General features: G+C 41.9%; 1 protein-coding gene across 3 annotated transcripts in view; it reads right to left on the reverse strand.

The window, feature by feature from the left end:
- Positions 1-26857, reverse strand: part of NTRK2 (neurotrophic receptor tyrosine kinase 2) — a 260421-nt gene extending 233564 nt beyond the window's left edge. For all 3 annotated transcript variants that reach the window (XM_077816387.1, XM_077816386.1, XM_077816385.1), the window contains exons 1-3: positions 26646-26857; positions 3789-3863; positions 3430-3501 (exon numbers count right to left, since the gene is read on the reverse strand). In XM_077816387.1, the coding sequence (XP_077672513.1) occupies positions 3430-3501; positions 3789-3863; positions 26646-26857 (359 nt within the window). The remainder of the gene's footprint in view (positions 1-3429; positions 3502-3788; positions 3864-26645) is intronic.
- Between the last annotated feature and the right edge of the window lie 973 nt (positions 26858-27830).

The raw sequence follows: 27830 nt of genomic DNA on the forward strand, positions 1-27830 counted from the left end.
ATATATATTTTCCATAAACTGAGCACTTTATATTGATTACTAAAATCTCTGCTTTGGTCCCTTCAATCCACAGTAAGTGAATAGGCATAGACCAGGGTTACTAGATGGTGGGTAAAGACACAGTTGTTTTTTTCTGGAACGGTAATTATAAGTTAACTCCTTAGTTCAATATCATAGTAAAGAATTATTATGGCTAGCATCCACAACAGTAAGTATATATACACATAAGACTTTGTTAACTTAGAGTTAAGGGCCTAGATCCTGAGCTACAGCCAAGCTCTGCTCAACAGCTTGGGAAGTAAAGAGAAGATGAGGGAGGGGAGGCAAAAGTAGGGTTAAACCAGCTTCATGCACTCTACTTCGGATCCGTTTCTCATTTGATCACAAAAACACACACAAAAAACCCTTGTATGGCACATTTAGACTGTGATTAAAAAAAAAAATCAGATCAACTCCCCATTCCCTGTTACTAAACATGTGTTAGCTAATCCCAACCTAACCACAAACTGTTCCCTACTGTAGATACAAGTTAGCACAGTTAACTTTGATTTAGCTGTTCAAGGTCGACTCTAGCGAGGAGCCTGAGGCCAATCTCAACCAGCTATATCAAGATAAAAATTGTTAGCCTGTATTTACACAACGGGGAAAAGGAGAAAGGCTGTAGTTAGGTCAGGGTTAGATATATAGGTAATGTAGATCTCTCTTCTTAATCTAGTCAAGCCCACAGCACTCGGCTACCACGGTGATAGCACACTAAAAACATCAAAGTAGATTTGAATATATAAAATGTATACAATTATGCACATTCTTGGTACATGACAATGGCTTTTTAATGTTTTAGTAAATATTCACTACTTGTGACCTTTATTGCTACATTTAAAGGTATTAATATAATGTAAAGGAAGTGCATTAAACAGGTCTATTAAAAAAAACATTGTTACTGCTGCTGAGTTTATGAATTACAGCATTGCTACAACAGTTCTGTTTAATAGCTTTTAAAGGTGATTGTTGAGTAATTTGAGTCTAAGGTCAATGAGAATACCAGAATTAAACTAGCAAGGCTCTTAATTACATTTAAGTGATATCTATTGGAGCATTTCACTTTCTGTTGTTTACATTATTACTGAACCTTAGTGGTCTGAGCATTGGCCTGCTAAACCCAGGGTTGTGAGTTCAATCCTTGAGGGGGCCATTTAGGGATCTGGGCCAAAATTTTGGGGGGGAGGGATAGCTCGGGGGGGAGGGATAGCTCAGTGGTTTGAGCATTGGCCTGCTAAACCCAGGGTTGTGAGTTCAATCCTTGAGGGGGCCATTTGGTATCTGGGGCAAAAACTGGGGATCGGTCCTGCTTTGACCAGGGGGTTGGACTAGATGACCTCCTGAGGTCCCTTCCAACCCTGGTATTCTATGATCGTACATCAGTTGTTGAAAGGCATTTTGGCTACAAAGGTTTGGCCCAGAAAATAAGTAGATGCCAAAAAGCATTTGAATAGCTGCGTGTTAGTAGATTCATTAGCATCTGATATTATTATATGCTATTATTATTTATGTTGTAAGAATACAGTGTTTATTTTTTAGTGAAGCCTTGTGACTGCATTAAAGATTTCTCCTGTGAGAGGATTACAGCCATAATATTTTCATTAGCAAAATTAAAGTTCTTACAATTAGCATTAATCTTCATAAGAATATTTTTATGTAAAAAAAATCCCAATAAGCTCCAAATGGCTAGACATAAACTTTTGCTTTAAAATGAAATGTAAGATTTTCCTTTGTATTTTGCTGAGAAGGTTACTATTAATTAAACATGACTGATTTCAGTTTTTCACAGTTTTCATTGCCCAGACCACATCTCAGGGTCCACCCTGCTCCCAGTGACGTCAACAGGAGCGTTGCCACTGATTTCAATGGTCCCAGACATTGAAACAACAGGCTTTTTGGGCAGATTTTTTAAAATCATTAAGAAATCATGTAAAGAATAAACAAATGAATTTTTCTACAGAAATAATAAATCCAAAGGCCTAGGCAGAACTACCTTCATACTAATTGCGCTATCACTTTGGCTCATCTATGGTAAACATAACAAGTGGCACTAAGTAATCATTTTCAGTCTTACCCAGCCATTTTATATGTTTGGAAAGACTACTAATCCCTATTGTATCACTGCTCAGAAGGAAATCATAATTTAATGACCAATTGTCACAGGAAAAGCAAGTATATACCCAACCGTAGCTCTTTATATGGTATTTCTATGGTTTTGCATTGGTATGGCTCTGGTCAAAGCAATTTGTTTTATTAATGACTAGATGAAATAATTTAACATGCCTGTAAAATGTGTGTTACATTCTCCCTCTCATAGTTTGGCCACATAAGGGGTAACAGCCTACTACTGCTACCAGCAAATTGAGATATCATATGTTTTTGGTTAAATTACTATTAATTTTATCCTCCTATGACATATTTTTCTTGGAAAACAAAATTGCAGAAAGGGAATTTATTGTAGTATAACCGCACCCAGTCCTGGCCCCAATTCAGCAATCCATCTCTATTACACAAAGCACTCAATCAAGCACCTGCTTAACTTAATACCTGTGCTTAAGTCTCACTGATTCACTCATACACATGCCTAAAGTTAAGAAAGTGCTTAAGAGCTTTGCTGAATAGTGATAGGCTTACGCACTTACTTGAATGCTTTCCTGAACTAGAGTTCATGTAATGTGCTAAACCCCTGCTGCTCATTTCAGCACCTTGAGGAATTGAGACCACAATCCTAAATATGAGAAGTAGGAGTGAGTTCAGCTCTATGTTTCTCAAAGGGCTTGTCTACACTGTGCATAGGTCTGCACCGGGGGCGGGGGGTGTAAATTCTACTCACCAGCATATCGCACACTAACTGGTCCATGTAGCATGTGCTAAAAACCCCTTAGTGTGTGTTAATGTGGTCCCACACAGTATTACATTAATGTTCACCAGGGAACTTTTAGTGTACCACAGCAGAATCCACATGGGCCAGTTAGTGTGTGACATGCTGGTGTGGACTAGAATTTACACCCCTTTAGTGCGGACTAACACACTGTGTAGACAAGCCCAAACTGAGAGGCACCTATCTTCTTCAGGGACATGTAAGCAAACCGACAAAAACAGAAGAAACTGAGCTGGTCATTTTTCTGAGTTGTTTTCACAGAGGACTCTGGACTACTCATCCTTTGCCAAGTCCAAAGCAGAAATGATCCAGCACAACAAAATTAACAGGTTGCCCCCGCACCACTTGCTTATAATACAGTTCCACTTTTATGCCAAAGTTATTAGCAAAAGATCCTTAAACACCTCCTTCTTTAAAACACTTTATACCAGGAGAATGAGAAGAAAGGGAAGGGAAGTAATAAGCTCTGGGTAGTTCTGACCTACAAGACATGAGCTGTTCTGACTCACATGTACTGCAGGTTGGTGTTTTTCAGAAATGCCTGACGGGACACAAACTTTAAGCCTGAATCCACCACGGTTCTGTGAAAACATATAATGTTAAAATTGTTAGTGTTGGTCAGTTAAAATAAAATTGATTAATAAATAATAATAATGGTTAGAATAAGATTTGGGATTACAATTAACCCAAATCATTTGTAATTAATTAAATTGTAACCTCTTTGGGGCAACGACTGTCTTTTTTTAATTCATATTTGTATTGTGCCCAGGGCAATAAGGCCCTGCTCATTGACTGGGGCCTATAAATCCTATTGTAAGAGAAACTACAAATATTAATGTTAAACAAAAATAGTAAATCAGATACTCACAGATTTTTCAGTCCAACATAAAGTCCAACTTCATTGTTATTGATACTTTCTAATTTCCGCTGGTTTGCGATGTAACTATAGAAAAAAAAAGACAGAGAAAGCAAGTGAAGAAAGCAGCTTCATTACCTGTTCCTGTTATTTAGATTGTCTCAGGCACTGTTGATAGGTGAAATATAAAAAGTAATGAAGGTTTCTGACCAACTTCAGTCAACACGGAATCATGTGTCTGCAGAGCTAAATACTTCTTGCCACCTTCCCAAGTATTTAACTAGATGCCTTGTTGCAGAACATTTATGGTAATTTTTACTCAGGGGAAACAATCTTGCACAGAGAGGGAGGTCTTCACACTGAGCAGATAATAAACAAAATTTCTTTATAATGCCACTTTCTCTGAAACCTGCTCTTTTCTGGCTCATTACTTTTGCATAACAAGAAGGCCAGACCCTCAACTGGTATAAATTGTGCACAAGTAGAGTCTGGCCCTAGTTTGTTAATACTAGATACACTTAACATCATCACTCATTAAGCTGTTTTTCTCCCTGCCCCTTAGCTGGAGATTTATTTACACCATACTACAATTGGAAGACAAACAAACTAATCATTCTTGGTTGTATTATGCATACAATGAGCCCCAGCTGAACATAATACAACAGAAGGAGAAAGCATCATGATAGATCAAAAACATCAGCCAACCCCACTATGCACCAGGAACCTCTTTATGTGTCACCAATGTAGCAGATATGAGCATCAAATGACAGTGATGGCTTTGCAGGATTTCTTGGGATAAGAGTAATACAGTGAAGCCATTGTAAAATAATGAAAGAATACAGAGTTCCTTACATAACCTTGTTATCCCACGGATTTTATAAACCAATCTGATTTAAACTCTCGAAACTCATTAGGGGCCAATCCAAAAACAATGAAATAACATATTAAAGATGATGGATAATGAAATCCTCCCATTTGAGAGCCATCAGGCAGATCTTCCCCATTCTCTGTTAAACTGTTTTCAAGCATGACAGGGGATGTCATTTAGAATCTTCCTCTACCTGGAAGCCCCTCAATGCCAACTGGCAGAGGGCACATCATACCTTAACTCACATCAGACCTGACACACTCATTGCCTCAACACACTGTAGTCATGATCTGTATCTAAAAGGCAGCATGTAAGGTGTTATATGCAAATGGATAGTATTATTGTGGGATGTTTATATGGTGGTGTATAAAGAATAATAGATGTGTGCTGGAAAATATGTTCTTAAAATATGGTTGGCAAGCAATGCATAATCCCAGCCTGTTCTAGACAAAGGAATGTTGTTTCACCTGCTTGACTGTGTCTCCATTGTAAATTGAGCAAGGCGAGGCCAGAAACAATGAAAGTACATTTACATATAAGGTAAACAAAGCCATCAAACTGGCAAGTGGGGGAAATGACCACTTAAGAACCACGATGGGGGATGGAAGCTGTACCCCCAGGAAGCCTTCCTGGCTTTTGAAACAGAGACAATGGACTTTGGGAAATACAGGCAGAAATAGAAAGCCATTTTGGCATCCTCACCTGAGGGAGAAAAGAGGCCTTGAAAACTGAGAAAAGTGGGTCTTTCAAACCAGGTGGTGGAACTCTCTGAGAACTGATTGTAGATGAGAAAGTTGCTTAGACACAGATTGTAACTTGCTAAAGTTAAGTTTTAGTCACTAGAAAGCACATTTTGTTTTCTTTGTAACCTTTCATCTCTCTTTCACTCTCATTTGAAATCATTTAAACTCTGTTTGTTAATAAAACTTATTGTTTTATTACAAGAACATTTCTCAGTGCTGTTATATTGAAGAGAAGTGTAAATCTTCAGCTAACCTCACAGGTTGTCATGTGCTCTGTCTCTTTGGAGGCAGAGAACTTAATAAATTCTGTGAGTGTCCAGTGAGAGGGAACTTGGGGGACTGGGGTTCACTGGTTGTTACCAGCATGGACAAGGATTAGACTGGCAGAGGCCTGAAGAGTTTGCTGGTAAGGCAGATGAACTGGTGTGCCAGAGAGCTGACACACAGCTTAGCAGCAGCAAAGCCCATTCTTGGTGAGGCAAAGCAGTAACACAGTGACTCACAGTTCTGGGTGGCCTGAGCAAAACATCACAACCTGCTGCTCAATTCTAGGTGTAGAGAATATGGCTGTGAGGTTTCAGAGCCACGTACCCTATTATGTGGTTAGTGTTCAATCAATAATTAGTACCATAGTTAGACTTGGAGAAGACTGGGGAGAAATGTAAAGGGACAGGAGTTTAGGAAGATGTATGCAGATGCATGGAAGGAGGAACCAGAAAGGACATAGAATCAGGGTAAGAGAGATGGGTCAACAAATTTTAGATGAAGATCAAGCTTGCAACAAAGTTTAGTCTCTACAGACACTTATGTAACTCTACAATACCACAGAACACATCGTAAAAATCAGCCATTCTAATTCTAATCATAAAACTTTCATTTATTCCATCAGCACCTCCCAGTATGAGAATGTGTAGAACTCTGACATAACTGGAACTTAATCAGCACATGTAAATCAGCTTTGGTCCACTAAAGTGAATCCTTTACACCAGCCAAAGATCTGGCCTTAAATGCACAATACATAAAATCAACAGTATAATCTAACAGTATATTTCTTTTACAGAACAAAATGAGGCATGGCTCCTGGAATTAGGCATGGCTGCCGCACTCCCTGGCTTGACATGGTTTTCATCATAAACAGAGTTACAGTTTGGTTCAATGGCTTTCAGTACCCCTACTATACAAATTGTTCCAGCACCCTTGAAATGAGGGGACAAATTTTAGGTTCGATGAGAAGTATGCGGTCAAAAGGAGCCGACTCACACAAACTTAGACTGTAAGCTCTGGGGCAGGGACTGTCTTTGTTCTGTGTTTGTATAACACCTAGGACGATGCGTCCTGTCTATGACTAGGGCTCCTAGGTACTATGGTAATAACAATAATTGCCCCCCGGAGAAGGTCAAGCCACTGCACTTTCCAAGAGAGCTGGGCTATGGCCCTACCCCCCTGCCACCTGAACTGAAAAGAGTGGAGGAGTTGCCACAACTGCATGCATGAGGTTGGAGCTGCAGGACAAATTCAGGCTGTGTTAACCAGAATTCCTGTCAAAGCAACCACTGCAGTACAGTTTCTTTTTACACAACACCCTTAACACAGGTCATCATAGAAAAGCAAATGAAGTCTTATGAAGTCCTAAGAGAGGAAAATAGACAGTTGTATCTTACCACAAACAGATTGTATCTTCTTACTACCCATTTTATCTTTTGCTTAACACTTTATTTGATTAAATCTTTAAAGCTATTTCATAGCTGAGAGAAAGACAGAGATACGGCTACTGTAGCACGTATACTAGGAGGGGAAGTGAGTAAGATAATCCTTTGTTTAAGCCAGAGAGAGGTTTGAGATAAAAGCTCTTATCTGACTGGAAACTATTTTTACCACCTTCACAACTACTCTACCTTGATGCTACTTATCATTTTACATTAATACTCCTAAAAGCTCTGACTTTCAGTGGGCAATGTTGAGAAATGTAATATGTTTGCCTGGCCTTAAGAATACTCATCCTTTCTCTTAAATGAACATTTTTAGTGCAACATACAAGAAAAATATCCATACTCCATGACTGGCTGAAGCCATGTGATAAGACAGAAGCTCCCACTGTACACTGCAGCACAATATAACAATATTGAGGTTTGGAAAGATATTAACCAATCAGAACACATATACCAATTACAGCTCCAAATTGAATCCTCAGCAGTCAGCAACACTTTTCCTTGGATCTACTACTACACCAAATCTCTCTCCTACTTGAATGATTTATCAGTTAACAATAGTTGCTTCCAGACCTCTAATTTCATCTCCCCATGGCCATTATAAGGCCTATTAATTCTGATAAAGACATTCAGAATTGCATTTCATACTGATTTCATACTTCAATCCACATCAAGTTGTTCACCTCAACACAATTCAAATTGTATAATATCACATACTCATACCTCACTATTGTAAGCCCATTTTAAATCTTATGTTCAAAGACTTGTAACTTTTTCAAAGATTTTCCTTTTGAACTGGAACATAACCTACTTCTGCTCAGCACAAAGGTGAAACGTTTGGGAAAAACTGCAGAAAATCAGCAGAACCCATGTCTAAATTATGTGAACATGAAAACAATATATTTTTCATTCTTTAAAATAATTTGGACTCTTTTGTATTTGAACAATTCAGAAAAAAAAAGGATTCATTCTAAATTTTCAAATGTGATATGTTCATATTCCTTTCCTAAGTCTGAAAACATTTGGTTAGCTGAAGTATGTCCCCTTAATTTATTTGATTTATTCCATTTTCTCTGGACAAATGTAATTTAAATTACACCCTCTGTTTGGAGCTGCAAGGATATTTTTTAAAACCAGAAGTGTACTAATATTAATTAATTAGATATGAGGGAATTATACTGTAATTCAGCTCCAGCAGTATTTCTGCTGCCAAAAAATACCTTTTATGGGAAACATACTTCCTAACACGAAAGAAAGAAATAAAGAAAAAAAACCAGCAAGCTTTGGTTCATACTGCTGGGGGAAAGTTTTGAAAACAAAATGAACAAATATTCCCTGGTGAACAGTCAGCGACGAGTTTCTGGGCTACAGGAGAACTTTCACCACAGGTTATTTTTTCTCCAGTCCTTTGGGGAGAAGAGCAGAGCACTCCAGACCTTGAACGAGACTAGATGAACCTCATCATAGACTGGCGGGTCAAATATATTCCTAGTCTGTGCTAGAAGAATGCATTAGCAATAGATAGGTATGAAATGTTAAACCATGCAAAGCTCCCCAATGTTGTATTTTGTTACCAACTTAAATGTCAGACAAGGTTCATCAGAAGGTTTGCTAACGTTTATGAACCTTTTCAGCAAATCTGGGCTGATTTATGAGTATACATGAAAATCATGCAAAATGTGCAGATATGACACACCAGATTAAATTTGGCACTTTCAAATGAATTGCATGTTGAGTTCCTTTGAAGCCAGGACTCTAAAACAAGACTAAGGGGGTGTGAACTCACATAGATTGAAAATGAAGAAATATTTGTATGAACCTTGTATATCAAAATTTTCAAGTTTCAGACTCATCTAGGCAGGGCTGTCCCTAAGGAGGGTGCAGGGCCCAGGGCGGAAGTGACAGATTTGTCACTTCCAGGACCGACCCATCACTTCCAGGACGACCGCGCCGGCCAATCATGACAGCCTGCAGTGCCCCCCAAAGCGTGGGGCCCAGAGCAGTCACCCCCATTCACCATACCCTAGGAACGGCTATGCATCTAGGGCCCAATAATGCAACTCTTACTCAAACAGGGAATCCCTAAGTGCAGGATCAGACTCCTAATTAGATATAATCCCTGGAAGATGCTCCCATACCATGACATTTATCATAGTTTAAATACATGGACAGACAGACAGACAGATAGCAGGTCCTCTACAGATATACAGACTTGATCCTGCTCTAATGTATTTCTAGGAGTGTCTTCTAATTGACAGCAATGTTAGCAACAGAACTAGAATTCACTACACCGACCACCCCATATCTCAAGAAACAAAACCTCTAACCCCCAGCAGAACTTTCTACAATCTCAAAAGGGAGAAAAGACAGAGGCTCAAATAAGCCCACTATGGATTTTGCTATAGCCAATCTAGTTTACTTTGTGGTGTAATGGGCACTGGTACATAACCCTAAACACTTGTCTATATAGTGCCCTTCGTGCCCCTACCAGCAGGGGTGTAAATTCTAATGAGTACCAGCGTGTCGTGCACTAACTGGCCCGAGTAGACCCTGCTGGCATGCACTATATGTGCCTTAGTACATGTTGATGTAGCACTGTTTGAAATGGAACTACATTAATGAACACTAGGGAACTTTTAGTGTGTACCAGCCCGGTCCACAGATGCCAGTTAGTGCACAACACACTAAAATGTGTTAGAATTTACATCCCTGCTGGTGCACATTAAGGCACCGCATAGACAAGCCCTTAGATAGATGAGACTCTTATCTAAATACTCTTCCCATGTATCCCTGTCTATTGTCAGGTTACCATATTTGCACAGAGTACGTAGAAAATTCTGAAAATTAAACTATTTTAAAAAACTAAGGATACAAACAGTGAAATGTGATTAGGCCTTGATATTAGGGATCAACAAATTCTGCCATCAAATACTGTAATACATTATTGACAAAATATTCAAAGCATGCTATTGTTTATATATACATTTTTAAGATTTTGGGCAAATCCTTTATTAGGAAGTGTCGCCTATGGAGCATTCGCTCACTATTTGCTGATACCACTCACAAAAGGACAGATTATGAATATTACAGAACAAAAAAGAACTTTGTGTGTTTGTATATCTTCATCTGAGACACCTGAGCTTTGGAACTCATTCTACTCCCCATACGGTCCAACATAGCCCATGTTTTTTAACCATCAGAGCATACTGCATATCTAATCCCTTTTCCCAGTCTTTTCGAGAGGAAAGGGTGCATTAGGGTTGAGATATATCCATTTACAGTTCATATCTCTGGCTGGCGGAGTTATTCCACCCCCGCTTCTTGATTTTGGGAAGATCCTCTAGTTCTGTCTTTGTTAGTCGACTTGTATTATTAATATAGGACAAAGGTGCCTTAGACCCTGGACTGGCATGATTTATGTTCTGTATTAATCTAAATAAATAAAAGAAAACCCTAAGAAAAACAATGGGATTTTATTGTGCACACCAGTACTGCCAGCCTCAGAAGTTCAAAGATCATGAGTCAGAAACCGCCCCAAAATCATGAGACTGACATAAAAATCATAAGGCTTAAAAAAAAAAAAAAAAAAGATTAAACCACGTACTTTGGTCTGTCTTCTGATGTTTGAACTCCCCCTGCTCGTCCCCACTGTGAGTGTGGCAGCTTTACAGCACTGCCAACTTGACAAATCTTTAGTGAGTACAGTGAGTTTGATCGCCATTACAGGAGCTCTCACTAGAGGACCCTGCTGAGATTGGGGCCCCATTGTGCTCGACTCTGTACAAACACATAGCAAGAGACTGCCCATGACCTGTAGAGCTTACAGGGTAGTGCAACACACAGAAGTGAGTTTGTGACGTAGGAGCCACCACATCACCTCACTGTGGGTCTACCAAACATCTCTTTGGCCTGGTCTACACAACAAAGTTAGGTAGACATAAGCTGCCTTGTGTCCACCTAGTCGTGCATGTGTCTACACTTAAACTGGTCTCCCACTGATGTAAGCTTTCCATTACGCCAACATAGTAATGCCCTCTCCCCAAGCAGCACTGAGCCACAGCAGATGTAGATGTGAGTGCAAATGTAGACAATGCATTACCTATATCAACCCTAACAGTACTCCAGCAGCTATCACACAATGCACAACACTGACCCGTCTAGTCACAATTATGAACTCCACTGCTCAGGGGTCATGGAGACCAGAAACCCCACCCCCCACCTTTAAAATCCTGCAACTTTTTGAAATGCCTTAATTATCCATCTTGGCGAGCACACCTAGCAGCTCTCCTTTGCTGTGTGCAACTGCCCAGCTGACCATGCTAGCTACACACTCCAGATGCGCTCTGGCTTGGAGCAGACAGGAGATATTGGCTCTCCTGGGCCCAAGGGGAAAAGATGCTGTGTAAGCATAGCTACAGACCAGCCATAGAAACATGGACCTCTCTGAGCAATTTGCACAGGGGATGCAGGAGAAGGGATACAACGGAGACCAGTCACAGTGCTCTGTGAAAGCAAAGGAACTACGTCAGGCGTATCAAAAGTCCAGGGAGGCCAAGAGTTGATCTCGCGCTGAGCCATAGACATGCCACCGCCCATGCTCTAGGTCAGTACACACAACGTTGACGCAAGAAGCCAAGTATGCACATGCACAAGCGATATACTAATTGTGGTGGCTTTATGCTGATGTAACTTGCATTAGCAAAAGTCTGTAGTGTAGACAAGCCATTAGATGGGAACAACTTTTAATCCTGGCAGAGTTGGGATGGATTCAAATTGGTGACCTTCAGATGAAAGGCTCTATAGCTCATTAACAATGCCCACAGGCATCTTGTCTCCCAAAAGTGTTAATGTTATATTTTCAGTAATGAGGCTTACTTTTTGGAGAGTTTATTTAATAACATTCTGATCTTTCTGAGCTTGCACAGGCAGGATCTTCCACTCTGTTGGACGGACAGGCAAAATCTCCCACACAGTGCTGTCAGTCACACACAAACTAAATCTGTCACATCTTGTTCTTAAAGGGACCACTCCTATTAGCCAATTACAAAAAATAAAAATGCTACAATAACAAAAAACAAATATTAGCACAACATCTAAATTCATTTTTACATACAAATATTTTGCGATATAAAATCACTCCCAGAATGAGTCAGTGTCCTTATCCTAACTCTTAGTATTAAGAGGGTTTGCACACACATCCTTCAAATCCATACCACAACCCAATCTATTTCAGCTATAGGAGTAACCAGTAAGGTAAGACATTCTGTTACCTTATATGTGGACCACCCCACAGAAGGAGACACAACACACATTGTGAGTGGGTCACACAAGTATTTGTAAGACAGCACTGGGCATTGGGATTCTTGGCTTCTCTATTCCTGGCCCTGGGAGCAGATTGTGGCCCAGTAGTTACAGACAGCACCACCAAATGTAATATTACCTCTGTTTGAGCCATCTGCAGAGGACTGAACCTCTGGAGGTAAAAGCACGGGTTTCTATTGCTTGAACTAAAGAACAGACTCTCTTATCACAGAAGTAGTAGCAGAGTTATTAACCTCTAAATGTGATTAGTTGCGAGAGGATGACACAGAAGCACACACAGTTAGTTTTCGTTACACAAGCACCTAATTTGACATACTCCTTCTGAAAGACTGTGTAAAAAACAGGAAGAGACTTGACTCTATTAGACCTTTGGGTTCCAGTCCCAAGTCAGCCGACAGGTAGTGACCTTGTACAAGCTCTCAGTTATTTTATCTTTGAAATTGGTGAATGATAGCTACCCCCAACCTATGAAATCTCATCTGATAGCAAGGGTTGTGACAGGCACAGAAATATGAAGAGCTGCTGCTAGAACTAATAGTAGATTGTTGTGGCAGTAGAAGCTACCATAGTTTAGGACTAAAGAATCTGTAACAATGGCACTATTCTGAGCATGCAGCCTAATGGCTCTGGCTGTGCACCCGTTTCCAGGATCTGGCTGTACGGTAGTATTAAGCAATATGATCTAAATTATGTTCTAAGATATATGTGGGAATCTGAGGGCAGGATGTGGCCCCAGATCTATTGCCTGCAGCTTGTTTTCATTTTAATAAATAAAACAGTTGCTTTTAAAATAGGTGAAAGAGCAGCTTTAAATTGAATGGTTATCAGCAAATGGGTTGAAATCTAACTTCAATTTAAAAAAACAAACAAACACCCTGACAGCAACTTTTGCTGAGGACTAAGAGGGATACAAAAAAGTGTGACAAAGATGGAAAAGGAGCTAAAATAACCTTTCTGAACATTTGTGAATAACCACTAGAGTTGAGCCCCAAGCCTGAAACCTATTCTGTGTGAATGGACTCCTGAGTCTACACAGAGTCCCATTGACTATGAATGGAATAAATTGTAGGATCTAGGCAGCCTTTTAGTCATAAAAGAGCAAACAGGAGTAAGGTAAGATGTATCACTCTCCCATGCAGCTACACCACAAAACTAGGCTCAGTAACCTGATTAAGAATATAACATTAATTTTATTCAGTTACTTCTTCCTCAGGGTCACCCAGTGTGTTTTATCTTTCTTCTAGACTTTACAGGTAGTAAGCTATGTACTGCAAACTGTGTCCTGTGCAGTGCCAGGCATGCTGTCATAATTAATTCTAAATCAAATAAATAATAACAAATAGATTGGTTTCAAAATATTATACAGTCTGTCTTTAGATATGGTAATAAAACAAATAGAACACCGGAAAATATATAATTACACCCTTGGATTACCAAACTGCAGTTCAGAGACAGGGTCACTTGACCTAAAATAGTTTTGTACAATTGCCTTTCTACCTGCTCACTAGCATATGGAATAGGTTAAGCCAGGGTTGTCTGACCTTGTGAGGCAATGGGTACTTCATCCTCCTGAGTTTGGTGGACAAGGACAAAGTCAAAACAAGAATGAAGTCAGAGAGTTTATTTTTTTCTGTCTCCTTCAAATAAGTGAGGTTTAACATAAGAGTTAGAGGCTTAACGTAAGAAGCACATAACAAAGAGTACCTTAATAAGCAAGAGCAACACTAATCCAGTACTGTTTCTAAAAACTGAGGGATGGGATTGCATGTCTCCACTTCACCTGAAAATCAAGCTCTATGCCACACTCTTCTCTCAGCACTTCTTCCCCCTCCAGTTTGGCACCCCACACTGACCAAAACTAACATTGCACTTCAGTTAATCGCCACAAGCCAAACATGAAATAATAATGCAACACATCAACTATAATTTATCTAAACAGTATCAATTATACCACATTAAAACTGTCAACTTATAAACCATCACTAGAATCTGAGCACCTCCCAATCACTAATGAATTTAGTTTCACAGCACATCTGTGATGTCAGAAAGTTATTTCTCTCCTCAGTCTATAGATGGGGAACTGAAGTACAGAGAAATGAAGTCATTTGCCTAGGGTTACACCAGAAGTGTGTTGTAGAACCAGGAGCTGAACCCAAAATTCCTGCCCTACAGTCCATACCTTAAAACCCCAGGGCCATCAATTGGAATAGAAAAGTGTTGGTAATTCTCATGATGTGGCACACTGCTGGCAACCAGAACCCTGTATTTGAGGCATTTAAACATACTGCACACTTGGCGCAGCATTTGGGTCACATTTCTTGCTCTTCTGAAGCTTTTCTGCTTCTCAGGAGGCAGCGTATGACAAAAACATAGTAGAAAGAGTGCAGCAATAAAAATAGTTACAATATTTTCAAGCATCCTTTGAGGCACCAGGAGGAGCGGCCACCGTTATGTAAGTAAATGCAACATTTAAAAATGGATGCTGTAGACAGAAGTTAAAACCTGAGGACCTTTGTCATTTTCATTCATCCGAGATGGAGTTTTTAATATTCATCCAAGATGGCAGTCTATAACTTAGCAATTAGTAAGAACAGGATTGACTTCCTCTGTGAACTAAAATGTAAAACCAACAGCAGAGAATAACTGACACTGCAGCATATTTAGGATAAAGCTACTTTTAAAAGGTACAACTAGACATATTAGGCCTACAGCCACCCTTGTAGGTGGCAGGAGAGTACTTTTTTCCCTCCCCCAGAAGCATATTAGTGCTAGGAGGGAGGATTCACCCTAGTGAAGGGCAGCACTGGTTCCTGGGAGAGGTGGTGCCCATTCTACAGCTATACCAGCCACCAGGCCCCCAGAAGAAGCAGGGCTTGATTGCAACAGGACAGCCACTCATGTAACTTCTGTCTCCAGAGAATTCTATGAGAACCCTCTGAACCTGGAACATGCCCCCTGATTTGAATGAAGTTCAGCTATGAGAAAACCGAGTCCTATCAAGCCCAAAGGTTTTCCACTTCAGAGCTTGCAAATCCCAGCGCAAGCTCAAGCTGTCTCCAAATATTTGTAAACCCAACAATTGGATCTAACCTAGAGGACTTACACAGCTTTTTAAATACATACACCCTGTGTTGTATTAAAGAGATATTTACATTGGGCCTAATCCTGCAAACACACATGCTTAATTTTGCTACAATGAGTAGTCCCACTGAAGACAAAAAGGGTATTCACAGTAGTAAAATTAAGCGTGTGCATTTGCAGGATCAGGGTCAGTGTGTGCCCATTAATTTTCTCAAACTAATTTTTATACAAGGGATCACATACTTCAGAGCTTGTGTAGGCTGAACTCATTGTACACACAGGGTTCTTCTGCATACCTCCATCCCCTCCCAAGCTCCCTGTGGGCCACAATATTCCCCCTCTATTTCAGAGACTACCTGCAACCTCCCCCATCCCCTCTCTCACACCTGGGACTTGTGTGCCCCCCATTTCCCCCCTCACCCTGAGATAGGGGTTTTTTGTGCCCCCCCAACCTCCACTTGCCAATCTCCCCCTGCCAGGGGTTTTATATGTGCCCACTAGTCTCTCCACCTCCAACACTTGAGTTCCCCATTCTCCCCTCATGCCAGCAGCTCTGTGTGCCCCCCATTCTCTCTCTCCCATCCCACCTTCCTCCCATGCCAGGGGCTCTGTGTTCCCCCTTATCCCCATATCAAGGTTCCCCAATATCCACCCCCACCAGGGTTTGTGTGCTTTCCATTCCCCCATCCTCCCATTCCAGAGTTTACTATTCTCCCCACCCCTTGGCAGGGGTGCTGTGTGCTCTCCTTACCCCCCCTCCCCCGCCACGCCACGATCCTCCATTTCCCCCTCCCCCCAAACCAGGGGCTCTCCATACACTCCCATTACTCCCTTCCCCCACACCAGGAGCTGTCTCCCCCACCCACTTCCCCTGATTCTAGGACCCCTGTGTATCCTCCTTCCCCCCTATACCTGTACTGTCTCCAGTTCCCCAGTTTGTCACCCTCCTCCACACACCAGAGGCTGTGTGCCTGTCTCAATTCCCCAGTTCCCCCTATCCCTTCCCATTCTCCCCTTTCCATCCTCACCCCTGCAAGATAAATCATTCAGGGCCTCAAGATGTTAAACTCTATTGGGAGGACAGGCAGAGATAAGCAGGGATATTGTTATACTGGAAGGTGTTAATGGATGCCATCAACCAGCTGTTTGATCTATTGATCTATTTATGACAGGTTTCAGAGTAACAGCCATGTTAGTCTGTATTCGCAAAAAGAAAAGGAGTACTTGTGGCACCTTAGAGACTAACCAATTTATTTGAGCATGAGCTTTCGTGAGCTACAGCTCACTTCATCGGATGCATTTATGTTAATCAGGTGGCAGGGTCTTCCCCATTCTCCCTCTTCTGGTTTTCCAGTTTCCCTCAAAGTCAGTAGTGTTCTAGCCATTGATGCCTAGAACATCACCAGAAATCCTGGAATTGATCAGATTCAAAGTTCAAAAGTTTTTGCACTACAGAGAGACTTATAAAAGCCACCAAGTTGCTCTCAAGGCTTTTGCAAGCATGGCCAAAAACAATTCAGTCAGAACCCTTTGACAGATTGTCCCATACCAACTATAGGAATCTTCCCTTTTCACTGCTACCTTTAGCACATTAGCTCCAGCAGCACTAGTAGGTGTCTGGCTGCCACAGCACATTCCCAGCTGCTGTGTAAGCATCCCCTTTCCCTTGAGATTCCTGCCTCTTTCTTGCTTCAGAGAGCGCTGAAAGTGCCTTCAATTTGCCACATCAAATTGTTCTGTCACATTGGGGGGGGGGGAGGGATAGCTCAGTGATTTGAGCATTGGCCTGCTAAACCCAGGGTTGTGAGTTCAATCCTTGAGGGGGCCATTTAGGGATCTGGGGCAAAAATTGGGGATTGGTCCTGCTTTGAGCAGGGGGTTGGACTAGCTGACCTCCTGAGGTCCCTTCCAACCCTGATATTCTATGATTCTGCTACCTTACAGGAACAGGTGAGCACAAAGCAGAATGTGCACAGGAACATGCCACCTCCTACAGAGTGCAATAAGCAATTGTTATTTGAAAGCACATAAGGACTACAGCATCCACACACCCCCTTAGGGAGAAAAGGCTCTTACCTAAAGATCTGACAGACTTCACGCTGTGGGCAGGTCTACACTACCACTTAAGTCGATCTAACTTACATCGCCCAGGGGTGTGAAAAAAGCCTCCCTTCTCCCCCAAGCAACACAAGTTTCACACTGTCCACACCGGCGCTATGTCAGCAGGACATGTTTTCCTGCCAACATCACTTATGCTTCTCACCAAGGTGAAGTAATTATGCTGACGGGAGGTCTCTCAGTGGCACAGTGCATCTTCACCAAACATGCTACAGCAATGCAGCTGCATCAGTGCAGCTGTGTTGATGTAAAGCTGTAGTGTAGACTAGCCCTGTGTCAGGGTGTGTTTGGAACCTGAATTAGGCAGCTAAATATTTACCCAGACTTATCCCTTCCAGAAAATCAAAATAAATTGTCCTGATCCTCCAACCTTTTAATTCATAGTGACAGTGTCTTGTTGTCAAGGTTCCTTACCCACTCTGAACTCTAGGGTACAGATGTGGGGACCTGCATGAAAGACCCCCTAAGCTTATTCTTACCAGTTTAGGTTAAAAACTTCCCCAAAGTACAAACTTTGCCTTGTCCTTGAACCGTATGCTGCCACCACTAAGCGTTTTAAATAAAGAACAGGGAAAGAGACCACTTGGAGACATCTTCCCCCAAAATATCCCCCCAAGCCCTACACCCCCTTTCCTGGGGAAGGTTTGATAAGAATCCTCACCAATTTGCATAGGTGAACACAGACCCAAACCTTTGGATATTAAGAACAATGAAAAATCAATCAGGTTCTTAAAAGAAGAATTTTAATTAAAGAAAAGGTAAAAGAATCACCTCTGTAAAATCAGGATGATAAATACCTTACAGGGTAATCAGATTCAAAACAAGTTACAAAAGACACAAAAACAGGAATATATATTCCATCCAGCACAGCTTATTTTACCAGCCATTAAACAAAAGAAAATCTAACGCATTTTCTGGCTAGATTACTTATAGATTACTTACTAACTTTACAGGCGTTGTAAGGCTGCATTCCTGATCTGTTCCCGGCAAAAGCATCATACAGACAGACCAAACCCTTTGTTCCCCCGCCTCTAGATTTGAAAGAATCTTGTCCCCTCATTGGCCATTTTGGGTCAGGTGCCAGCAGGGTTACTTTAGCTTCTTAACCCTTTACAGATTAAAGGGTTTTGCCTCTGGCCAGGAGGGATTTTATAGCACTGCATACAGAAGGGTGGTTACCCTTCCCTTTATATTTATGACACTTGTGTTTCGTGTTGTTATCCAAGGCCCATATACGCCATAGCAAAACTGATCTAACTTCGTCTAGAAGACCATTGCATTCTACCACACTTCAGAATCTGCAGCAGCTACAGATAAACAGGAAAATGCAGGACCCAATCCAATGCTCACTGAAGTCAATGGGAGTCCTCCCACTGGGTCAAGCCCTTATGGAAATAAATATGAAAATAAATAAAGCAATTGATGCAGTAACCCTTCTGATACTTAATTTTATATTAATTTAAATTCACTTTATGTTGTCACTGATTTTTAATTCTTCAGATAAAAAAAAAAGGGGGTCAGAGTTAAAAAAGAATTTTTAAAAGTTAGCCGAATTGTGGGCCTACAACCCTTGAAAATATCTCTTCCCTTCCAAACTCAGAAAAGTCAGGAAATTTAGAGATCAGGCTTCTTCCTTTCATCCTTAGTTCATTCTGCTCAGCCAATATGTTGCCGCACATATGCTCTATACCAGTGGTTCTCAACCTGGAGTCCGGGGACCCCTGGGGGTCCGCCAAGCAGGGCCGGCATTAGACTGGCTGGCACCCAGGACAGAAAGCCGAAGCTGCACTGCATGGGGCTTAGGCTCAGGGCCCCGAGCCTTGCCAACCAGGGCTAAAGCTGAAACTTGACCAACTGAGCTTCATGGGGCCCCCTGTGGCATGGGGCCCTGGGAGTTGTCCTGCTTGCTACCCCCTGACACTGGTCCTAGCTTTTATGTGCAGAAAAACAGTTATTGTGGCACAAGTAGACTGTGGAGTTTTTAATAGGATGGGGGCTGAGGGGGGGGGGTGTTGTGGAGTTTTTAATAGGATGTTGGGAAGGGGAGGCCTCAGAAAGAAAAAGGTTGAGAATCCCTGCTCTATATGCCGGGTCAAATACTTGTCCCATTGAAGTCTCTAGAAGTTTTGCTGCTAACTTCAGTGGAGAGAGAATCTCTAACCACGCATCTCCTTAAAGTTAAGGATATGCTTAAGTGCTTTGTTGGATCAGGGCCAGAGTTATTAACACCTTGCAAATCTGAGCCCCACAGACTATAGAATGTAATAACACAGATTTGCTTCACAAGAGTCTTGCATCCCTGGGTCTGGTTGCAGGGCAAGGATTCTACCCCCACTTATGTCTGGGCATAGCTTGTTTGTTCAGGCCTTGGACAAAGCAGAAATACATCACCCTTTGGAATGATCTACACTAGAAAAATGACCAACTGGTGACAATAGATGTCAGCAACAGATGCAGATGATCAGGTATTGAACATAATTTATGTGCTCGTGTAATCATTTTCAGCTGTTTCAACTGTACTTGTTGACATCCATGATTAGCAATGAGTCATTTTTCTAGATATACTAGGTGTCGTAGATTGCAAATGTATATTTACAATATGGTGTAAATACATCTGTGTATTCTGATTCCATAGTACCATGATAAAAAATCAGGTGAAAAAGTATCTGTACTTAAACAACAAGGAATCCGGTGGCACCTTAAAGACCAACAGATTAGCCTTTAAGGTGCCACCGGACTCCTTCTTGTTTCTGTGGATACAGACTAACACAGCTACCCCCGATATCTGCACATATGTATTTGAGTTTTTTCATTTGTTTTATGCAGACTTAGCTCACATGAAAGGTGCATAGGGCTGAGACACTTTTTCCCAGGCAGGTTTCAGAGTAACAGCCATGTTAGTCTGTCTTCGCAAAAAGAAAAGGAGTACTTGTGGCACCTTAGAGACTAACCAATTTATTTGAGCATGAGCTTTCGTGAGCTACAGCTCACTTCATCGGATGCATACCGTGGAACCTGCTGAAGACATTATATACACACAGAGAACTTGATGATCACTTTAGATAAGCTATTACCAGCAGGACAGTGGGGTGGGAGGAGGTATTGTTTCATGGTCTCTGTGTGTATATAATGTCTTCTGCAGGTTCCACGGTATGCATCCAATGAAGTGAGCTGTAGCTCACGAACGCTCATGCTCAAATAAATTGGTTAGTCTCTAAGGTGCCACAAGTACTCCTTTTCTTTTTTCCCAGGCAGTAGAGTCATGTGATTTTTCAACCACTATATTTTTATTTTTCAAATCTGCTTAAGTAATGACTAATGGATACAATGAACACTGCACCTGCACATTTCACTTTTTAAAGGAACACTTTCAGAATAAAAAAAAAATCTTTGATATCAGTAAAGTATTAAAATAGAAAGAATCTTTAAAATTGATCTTTTTCTCTCCATGTATTCTTTACTTTTTTGCACTTATCTGTGGTAGAACAATAAAATTAGACTAGTTTCAGAGTAACAGCCCTGTTAGTCTGTATTCGCAAAAAGAAAAGGAGTACTTGTGGCACCTTAGAGACTAACCAATTTATTTGAGCATAAGCTTTCGTGAGCTACAGCTCACTTCATCGGATGCATACTGTGGAAACTACAGAAGATGTTTTTATACACACAAATCATGAAAAAATGGGTGTTAATCACTACAAAAGGTTTTCTCTCCCCCCACCCCACTCTCCTGCTGGTAATAGCTTATGTAAAGTGATCACTCTCCTTACAATGTGTATGATAATCAAGGAGGGCCAATTAGACTAGTCATTTGTACTTCCAAGTTCTCATGTTCTCATATACTGCAATGATTGGTTTGCAAACACTGAAGGAGGAAACCTGATATCCAAAATAAGCAGCTTTCTCTGTTACTTAAGAGAATTAATTCACAGAGGAAAAATGATTATCATTAGGTTTTGTAAAATTATTTTTCACAAAACTCAAGTTTGGGGTCTAAACTCCCTGACAGCATCCCCTTAAACTACCAGATAATACAGATAAAAAAACACGTACTATCTGAAAAATATCAACCTTTGGATATTGAGGGCTGGCCCAATGGGCTGCTGTTCTACTGGACTGGAAAAAAGACAGTTTAAATTCCATCCTGGCCCTAATCTTCTCCTCCTCAGGAGCGAAGGAACTGGGAGTGTGGTGGAGATAACATAAACAGGACTCAGTCCTGCAGCTTCTTACTTACGTGAGTAGTTTATGTCGTCCCATTGACTTCATAAAACTATTGGGCAAGTAAGGATTTACAGGATTAGAGATAATGTTTTGTGGGCCCAATCCTGCACAGTGCTGAATGCTTTCTGGAGGGTGCTGAGCTCTGGAATGCAGCACTTCTCTGGAAGCATTCAGCACTTCATAGGAACCTACTCTTAAGGGCCAGCATTGACTAAGTTTCCAAAGGAACTCCATACAGTTCTCACTGACTGGAAGGACAAGGATTAAAACAATGGGCTCATAAGGGTTACATGAGAGACAAAGAAGAACCTCCACAAGAAAAACTAAACTTGTAATAATTTGGTAATTCCTATATCCTAAAAGGCAAATGGATTTTTGAAAATGCTAATTTTCAGTTCATGGTGAGTATTAAAAACAAGATACTCCTACAAGCACATGTTTTACAATGGAATCATGGCTAAATCCTTAACTCCTGGGATGTCAGGGAGTGTCATTACAGTCCATACTCTCTTGAATAATATGCAGCCTGATACCTCCTGTTACTCCCTGTCTCCAAATGATCAGGAAGAACCTTCCATTCCAGCTAAACCATAGCATCCTATAAGGCCAAAGGTGGAAGGAGGGGAGTGGGGTTGAGCATCCTTCAAGACAATTTTACATTATATGTAATTTACAGCAAGAGACTAGAAATACAAAATGACAGAGATTAAAAATATGAACTGTATTTCATGTTAATGTAAGTAGGTTTTTTTCAGCACACACTCAGAAGATGTATTAAATTATTTACTATGTAAATTACATAGTGTGCTGCTTTATTAACAATCCTAGAGAGATTTATATAATTACATTAAAAATATACTTTGTGTTTTTAAATGTACATACACACAATACACTCTATATTCTATAGGGGAAGAGTTGAAAACTCACCTACTATTTTGTTGGCAAGTATTTCATTCTTAAATACACCAGTTAATTCTAAACGTAGTTCAGTTGAATAGTCATAAATCAGCATGTTAATGACATGACTTTAGAGCTGCTAAACTAGGCCAGCAACATGCTGTATTGCAAGGAGATATTGATAGCAAGAGCTACGAACAACCACATACATTGATACCCTAACTAAAGGAAGAATATTAGACCAGATCTTTAAAAATCTAAGAACTCTTAAGAGACTCATTTACCATCCTATTGATATTTTAGCTCAAGTGATTTTGCAGTGAAATATTTCTGTTCCATTGTCCCTGTAGTATATGGATTTTGCTCTCTCCTGCTTTTGCTCCTTAGCTCTTAGTGTGAGCATCAGCTCTGCAATGGCTGATTTTACGATTCTAATTCAGAGTCTCGCTTTGGAGTTTATTTTACCAGTAACACCAAAATTATGAAAGAATCATGTCACAAGTAGGTTACTCTGTTATGGTACAATAATCTCAGCGTGGCTGCATGCTTTTCAGAATGTTTCCAGAACATACCAGTGCCCTAAGTAACAGGATAAAATCAAATCCAATTATAGGCAAAGATTTTTAAGAATACTTCTATTTTATTTATTAAAATATAAATGTGTTTGTGCTCAAATCACTGAGGAAGAAACAACATGGAAGATGATCATGCAGAAACACAGGGTGAAAGAAATTCACCCCTCCCCTCACAAAGCCTGGAGTTTGTGGGCCTGATCAAAAGTGTATGGAAATCAATGGGGGTCTTTCCACTTACTTCCATGGGCTTTGGATCGGGCACTCTGTAAGGAATTAAGTAGGGACTGGGCAGATGGCATTTGCCTCTAAACTGTCACTTGCCTATGGGCTGGAATAGAAAGTCTAGTCCCCCTAAATCTATGCACTCTATTCTGGAATTTCAGGCTGCTGTATCTGGGTGTTTGTGGATCCTCTAGCCCCAGCCCCAGCCCCAGCTATCCCCCCACAAACCTCTCCTTCCTATTTGCAGCCAACCAAGAATCCACCATGCACAGTTGTTCCACCCACAGCTTGCCCCATTCTCCACCCTGTACAGTCCCACCACAGGGATAAAGTCATACACAGGGCCCTCAGCCAGCTCTCTGCATGTGGGTGAGTTTAACCGAATGTAATTTCACGTAAAACCTAATCCTTTAGTCATTGCACACTCAAAATTTCCACTGGCTAAATGTCCCTGTCACGAAGTCCTTGCTCAGTCAAAATTCCCTGTAAGTCAATGGGAGTTTTGCCTAAGAACTCTAGTATCTGTACCCAAATAAGAGCTGGGTGTGTGCAATAATGTAGAGTTGGTGTCAAAAGTTTTTCAGAAAAAGGGGAATGACCAGAAACTAAGGGCCTAATTCTACTCTCACACTTATGTAATTCAATGGAGTTATGCCAGTATAAACCTACCATATATGAGTGGAGAACCAGGCCTGAAGTTTACTGAATACAGTGGAGTTATAGCCCATTATCTTATCCTGTTACCTAAAGCACAGCAGGCTGTGGAGCATTTCAAAACATTTTCTCTTTTTTGACTGTATGAATGTATCATATTAAGATGCATTCCTAGCATGTTTAATGCTTGCTGAGTTTCCACACGGAAATGATAGGAAAGCTATGGTAGTCTGGTTTTTCATTTATGTTTGCATCTTAAGGCCTGTCCATGTTTTGATGTTCAAAAACAGTCTAAATGTTTTCTATCTTAAATATGTGCACTAGTTTGCTGGGAAATCAGTGATTTGAAGTTATTTTTATATACCCAATCACAACAAATGTAACATCAGAAGGTGATATAGTGGAAATGGAAAAGAGATGGACAGACAACTGATGATGCTGATGAAAAAATACAGAAAGGAAAAAATCTACTAACAGAAATCAAAATGTAAAAAGCAAAATATATGTTTTAAGTTGGTCAAATATATTTTTGACCAAAGCTTGCCAAATATATTTACACAGGGTTCTTTTCTCTGTCTTTTCAAATGGAGGAGTTCAAATTCTGAGGAAAAACTGCTAAGTTATTGCTACATTGAAGATATTTGATAATAAGGAAGATGGTAGAGTGGTGGTGCATGGTATGGAAGGATTTTTTCCCTAGAATAACCTATAGAATATTAAACAAACATCTGAAATGATGATTCCTGCTATAGCCTAGAAATCACACTTAATTCTGTTATGTGCATTCAAAAATAAATAGATCTACAAAATGTAGGCCCTGCATTACTCCAGCCCTTCCCTCTGCCATTCACACACACTGGCAAATGCAGCAAGAGGTTTCCATGTAGTTTTTGGCAAAAAGGTCATGGTACCTTGTACACTAAAAATACTGGAGGGAACAACACATCAGTGCCTGGGGAGGGGAGGAACACGATAGCCTTAGAAGTATTTTCCATCTTTAACTTCTACAATTCTATTATCCAAAATCTGGATTCTTGAGTCTTAATCCTGCAGTCCTTTTTCAGATAAAACATCTATTCACTTCACTGAGAAGGTGGCCTGCCTGAGTAGAGAATGTAGGATCAGGCCCCAAGCAGGAACACAACCCGCTACACAGGTCTCAACTGCAGTCTGGCTCTCAATGGCTGAAGTTGAAAAACCTCTTGCACCCACTTGTCAAAGCCCCATAAATAATATCAAGGTACAATACTTGCTTACAACTAGGGGAAAATGAGTGTGGTTCTGCATTCACATGCAGACTCAGCATTGCATCCTTTTTAGCTATCTTACAGAAAAGGAGCATGTGCAAAAGGAGCTTACACACATATTACCCAGTGCAGAGCCAGTCCTCATTCTACTCTACCAGAATGGGTTACTTCCATTTAAAAAAGCAAAGAAAACAAAATGGTCAAATTTTTGACTGGGGAAAGAGTGACCCATCAAAATTTTCTGTTTGCATGAATAATAGGAAGAACATATAAAATTGGGACATGAGAGAGTAAAGAGGCGCCTACTAATTAATTGTCTAGAAGAGAGGTGGAATATGTGTAGTGTAGTAATTCTTTACTGATCTGTAACGATCTGTAAAAGAGAAGGATAAAGTGATAGCTAAATGTACATCACTGCCTCTCCCAAGAAAAATCTGACAGAGAAGAATTTTCTAATAATACATTGGTCTTGTACTAAAATCAGCACTATCTGTGTGCTATACTGCTTTATTATTTAACTTATTCCCAGGAAACTGTACCAAGGGCAATTAAGATTTATAATCTAAATGGTTTCGAAATTATATCTCTGGGAAGTCAAATCTAAATTAAATCATACCAGGCTTTTAGGCTTCCCACGATCACATTTTCCTACTGAGCAAGTGCCTTTCAATGCAGAGAACTTCTCCTCTTACAGATCGTTCAGAATCTTTCCTTAAGCAAAACCTCCTTCCTATTGTTGGTGTCCTCATAACGAAATGACTAAAAATATTGGTTAGAGTTGAGACTTGCAAAACAGATGCTGCAAGGAAAATGTGAGCATCATTTCTGCAAGCCTTAGAGGCAAGCAATACAAAATGTAAGTGGTTCTCTCATATCTACATACTATGGAGATTCTCAGTCTCTTTACCCATACACTCTCTCTCCCTCCCTCCGTCTAGATAGCCAAATTGACATATACACAGACAAAAAATAAAATTATTAATTATATAAATTATCTGATACACACATGTATTATCTGTGTGTATGCACAGAAAGAGAGAATATACACACACAAGCATAATACAGTATTATAACGAAAATTAAATAAAATTAGAGCTAGAGAGACAGATAGAGGGCTTCTTCGCCCAGATCCCCGGTGCCCAGCAGGTTCCCCTCCGCTAGCTCGGGGCTCTCCCGTGGGAGCAGCCAGTGCCCAGCCCCTGCGCCACTCACATGTCGGTGATGTTCTCCCGCTCGGCGCTCCTCTCCAGGACCGGGAAGGACACGATGCCCGGCGCGGGCTCGCTGCACCAGATCCGCGAGGCGCTGCATGTGCAAGGCGCCGGGCAGGCGAGCAAAGCCCTCCAGGAGCCCAGCACCACGCAGCAGAAGCCCCAGAGCCGGGCCAGACCGGGCCCCTGCCACCTCCTCCGCCAGGACACCATGCTGCCCCGATCAATCCAGCGCTGCCCGCTGCCCCGACGGCCTCCTCCAGCGACCGTCCCGGCGTGTGCGGAGCCTCCTGGGCGCTTCAGAGCGGCTGGGACTCGGGCATCCTGCTGCGGGAGGGCTCGGTGCCGGCCCCGGCTGGGCTCACATGGGAGCGCTGGGCCGGGCAGGAGCGACGCCTCCGCTCCCCGCTGCCTGCCCGGGCTCCCCGGGGCCGCTCGGGGCGAGCGCTGGAGGCGGCGGAGCTGGAGGGGAAAGAGAGACCGGTGAGAACGGAGCCGAGACTGGCCCAGCCCGGCCGCCCGCCCGCCCCGGGAGCCCCGCGAGCGCCAGCCCCAGCCCCGGGAGCTCAGCGCGGGCCCCTGACGGGCACCCGGGGCAGGGACCGTTCCCTCCCGGGCAGCTGCCCCTGCAGTGGGGACGCGGCTCCGGCGCCGAGCGCAGCCCGGGCAGCGGCAGTTCCTCGGCTCCCGATGATGCTGCAAAACGCCGGGCGGAGCGGGGAGGGCGCGGGAGCCGGCGAGGTGGGGCAGTGGGTCACCCGGGCGGGCTGGAGGCTGCAGGGGGGCGAGTGGCTCAGGCTCCTACCTGCGGGGGCGCTGCCTGCTCCGGCCGCTGCTGCCTGGGGGAGAGGAATCGGCGCGCTGCTGCTGCCGGGGGGCTCGGAGCTCCTGGCTCTGCCCTTTACGCACAGTCTCCTTCCTCCAGTGGATAATAAAGCAGCCCAGCTCCTGCTCGAGCCCAAGCTCAGGAGCTGCTGGCAAAGTGACGTGGGGCTGACGCAGAGAGGGGCAGAAACTCCATAAAATGAGCCTGAAATCCAAAAAAAAAAAGAAGAAGAAGAAGAAGAAGAAGACAAAAGCAACCAGGGGCGAGGGAGGGATGGAGGGGAGGGGAGAGAGAGGAGGGTGCCTAGAACAAGATGCCAATAGGCAGGCTGGAGTCTATGCACACACAAACAATCACACA

Source organism: Eretmochelys imbricata, chromosome 5 (assembly GCF_965152235.1).
Source record: "Eretmochelys imbricata isolate rEreImb1 chromosome 5, rEreImb1.hap1, whole genome shotgun sequence".
Lineage (NCBI taxonomy): Eukaryota > Metazoa > Chordata > Testudines > Cheloniidae > Eretmochelys > Eretmochelys imbricata.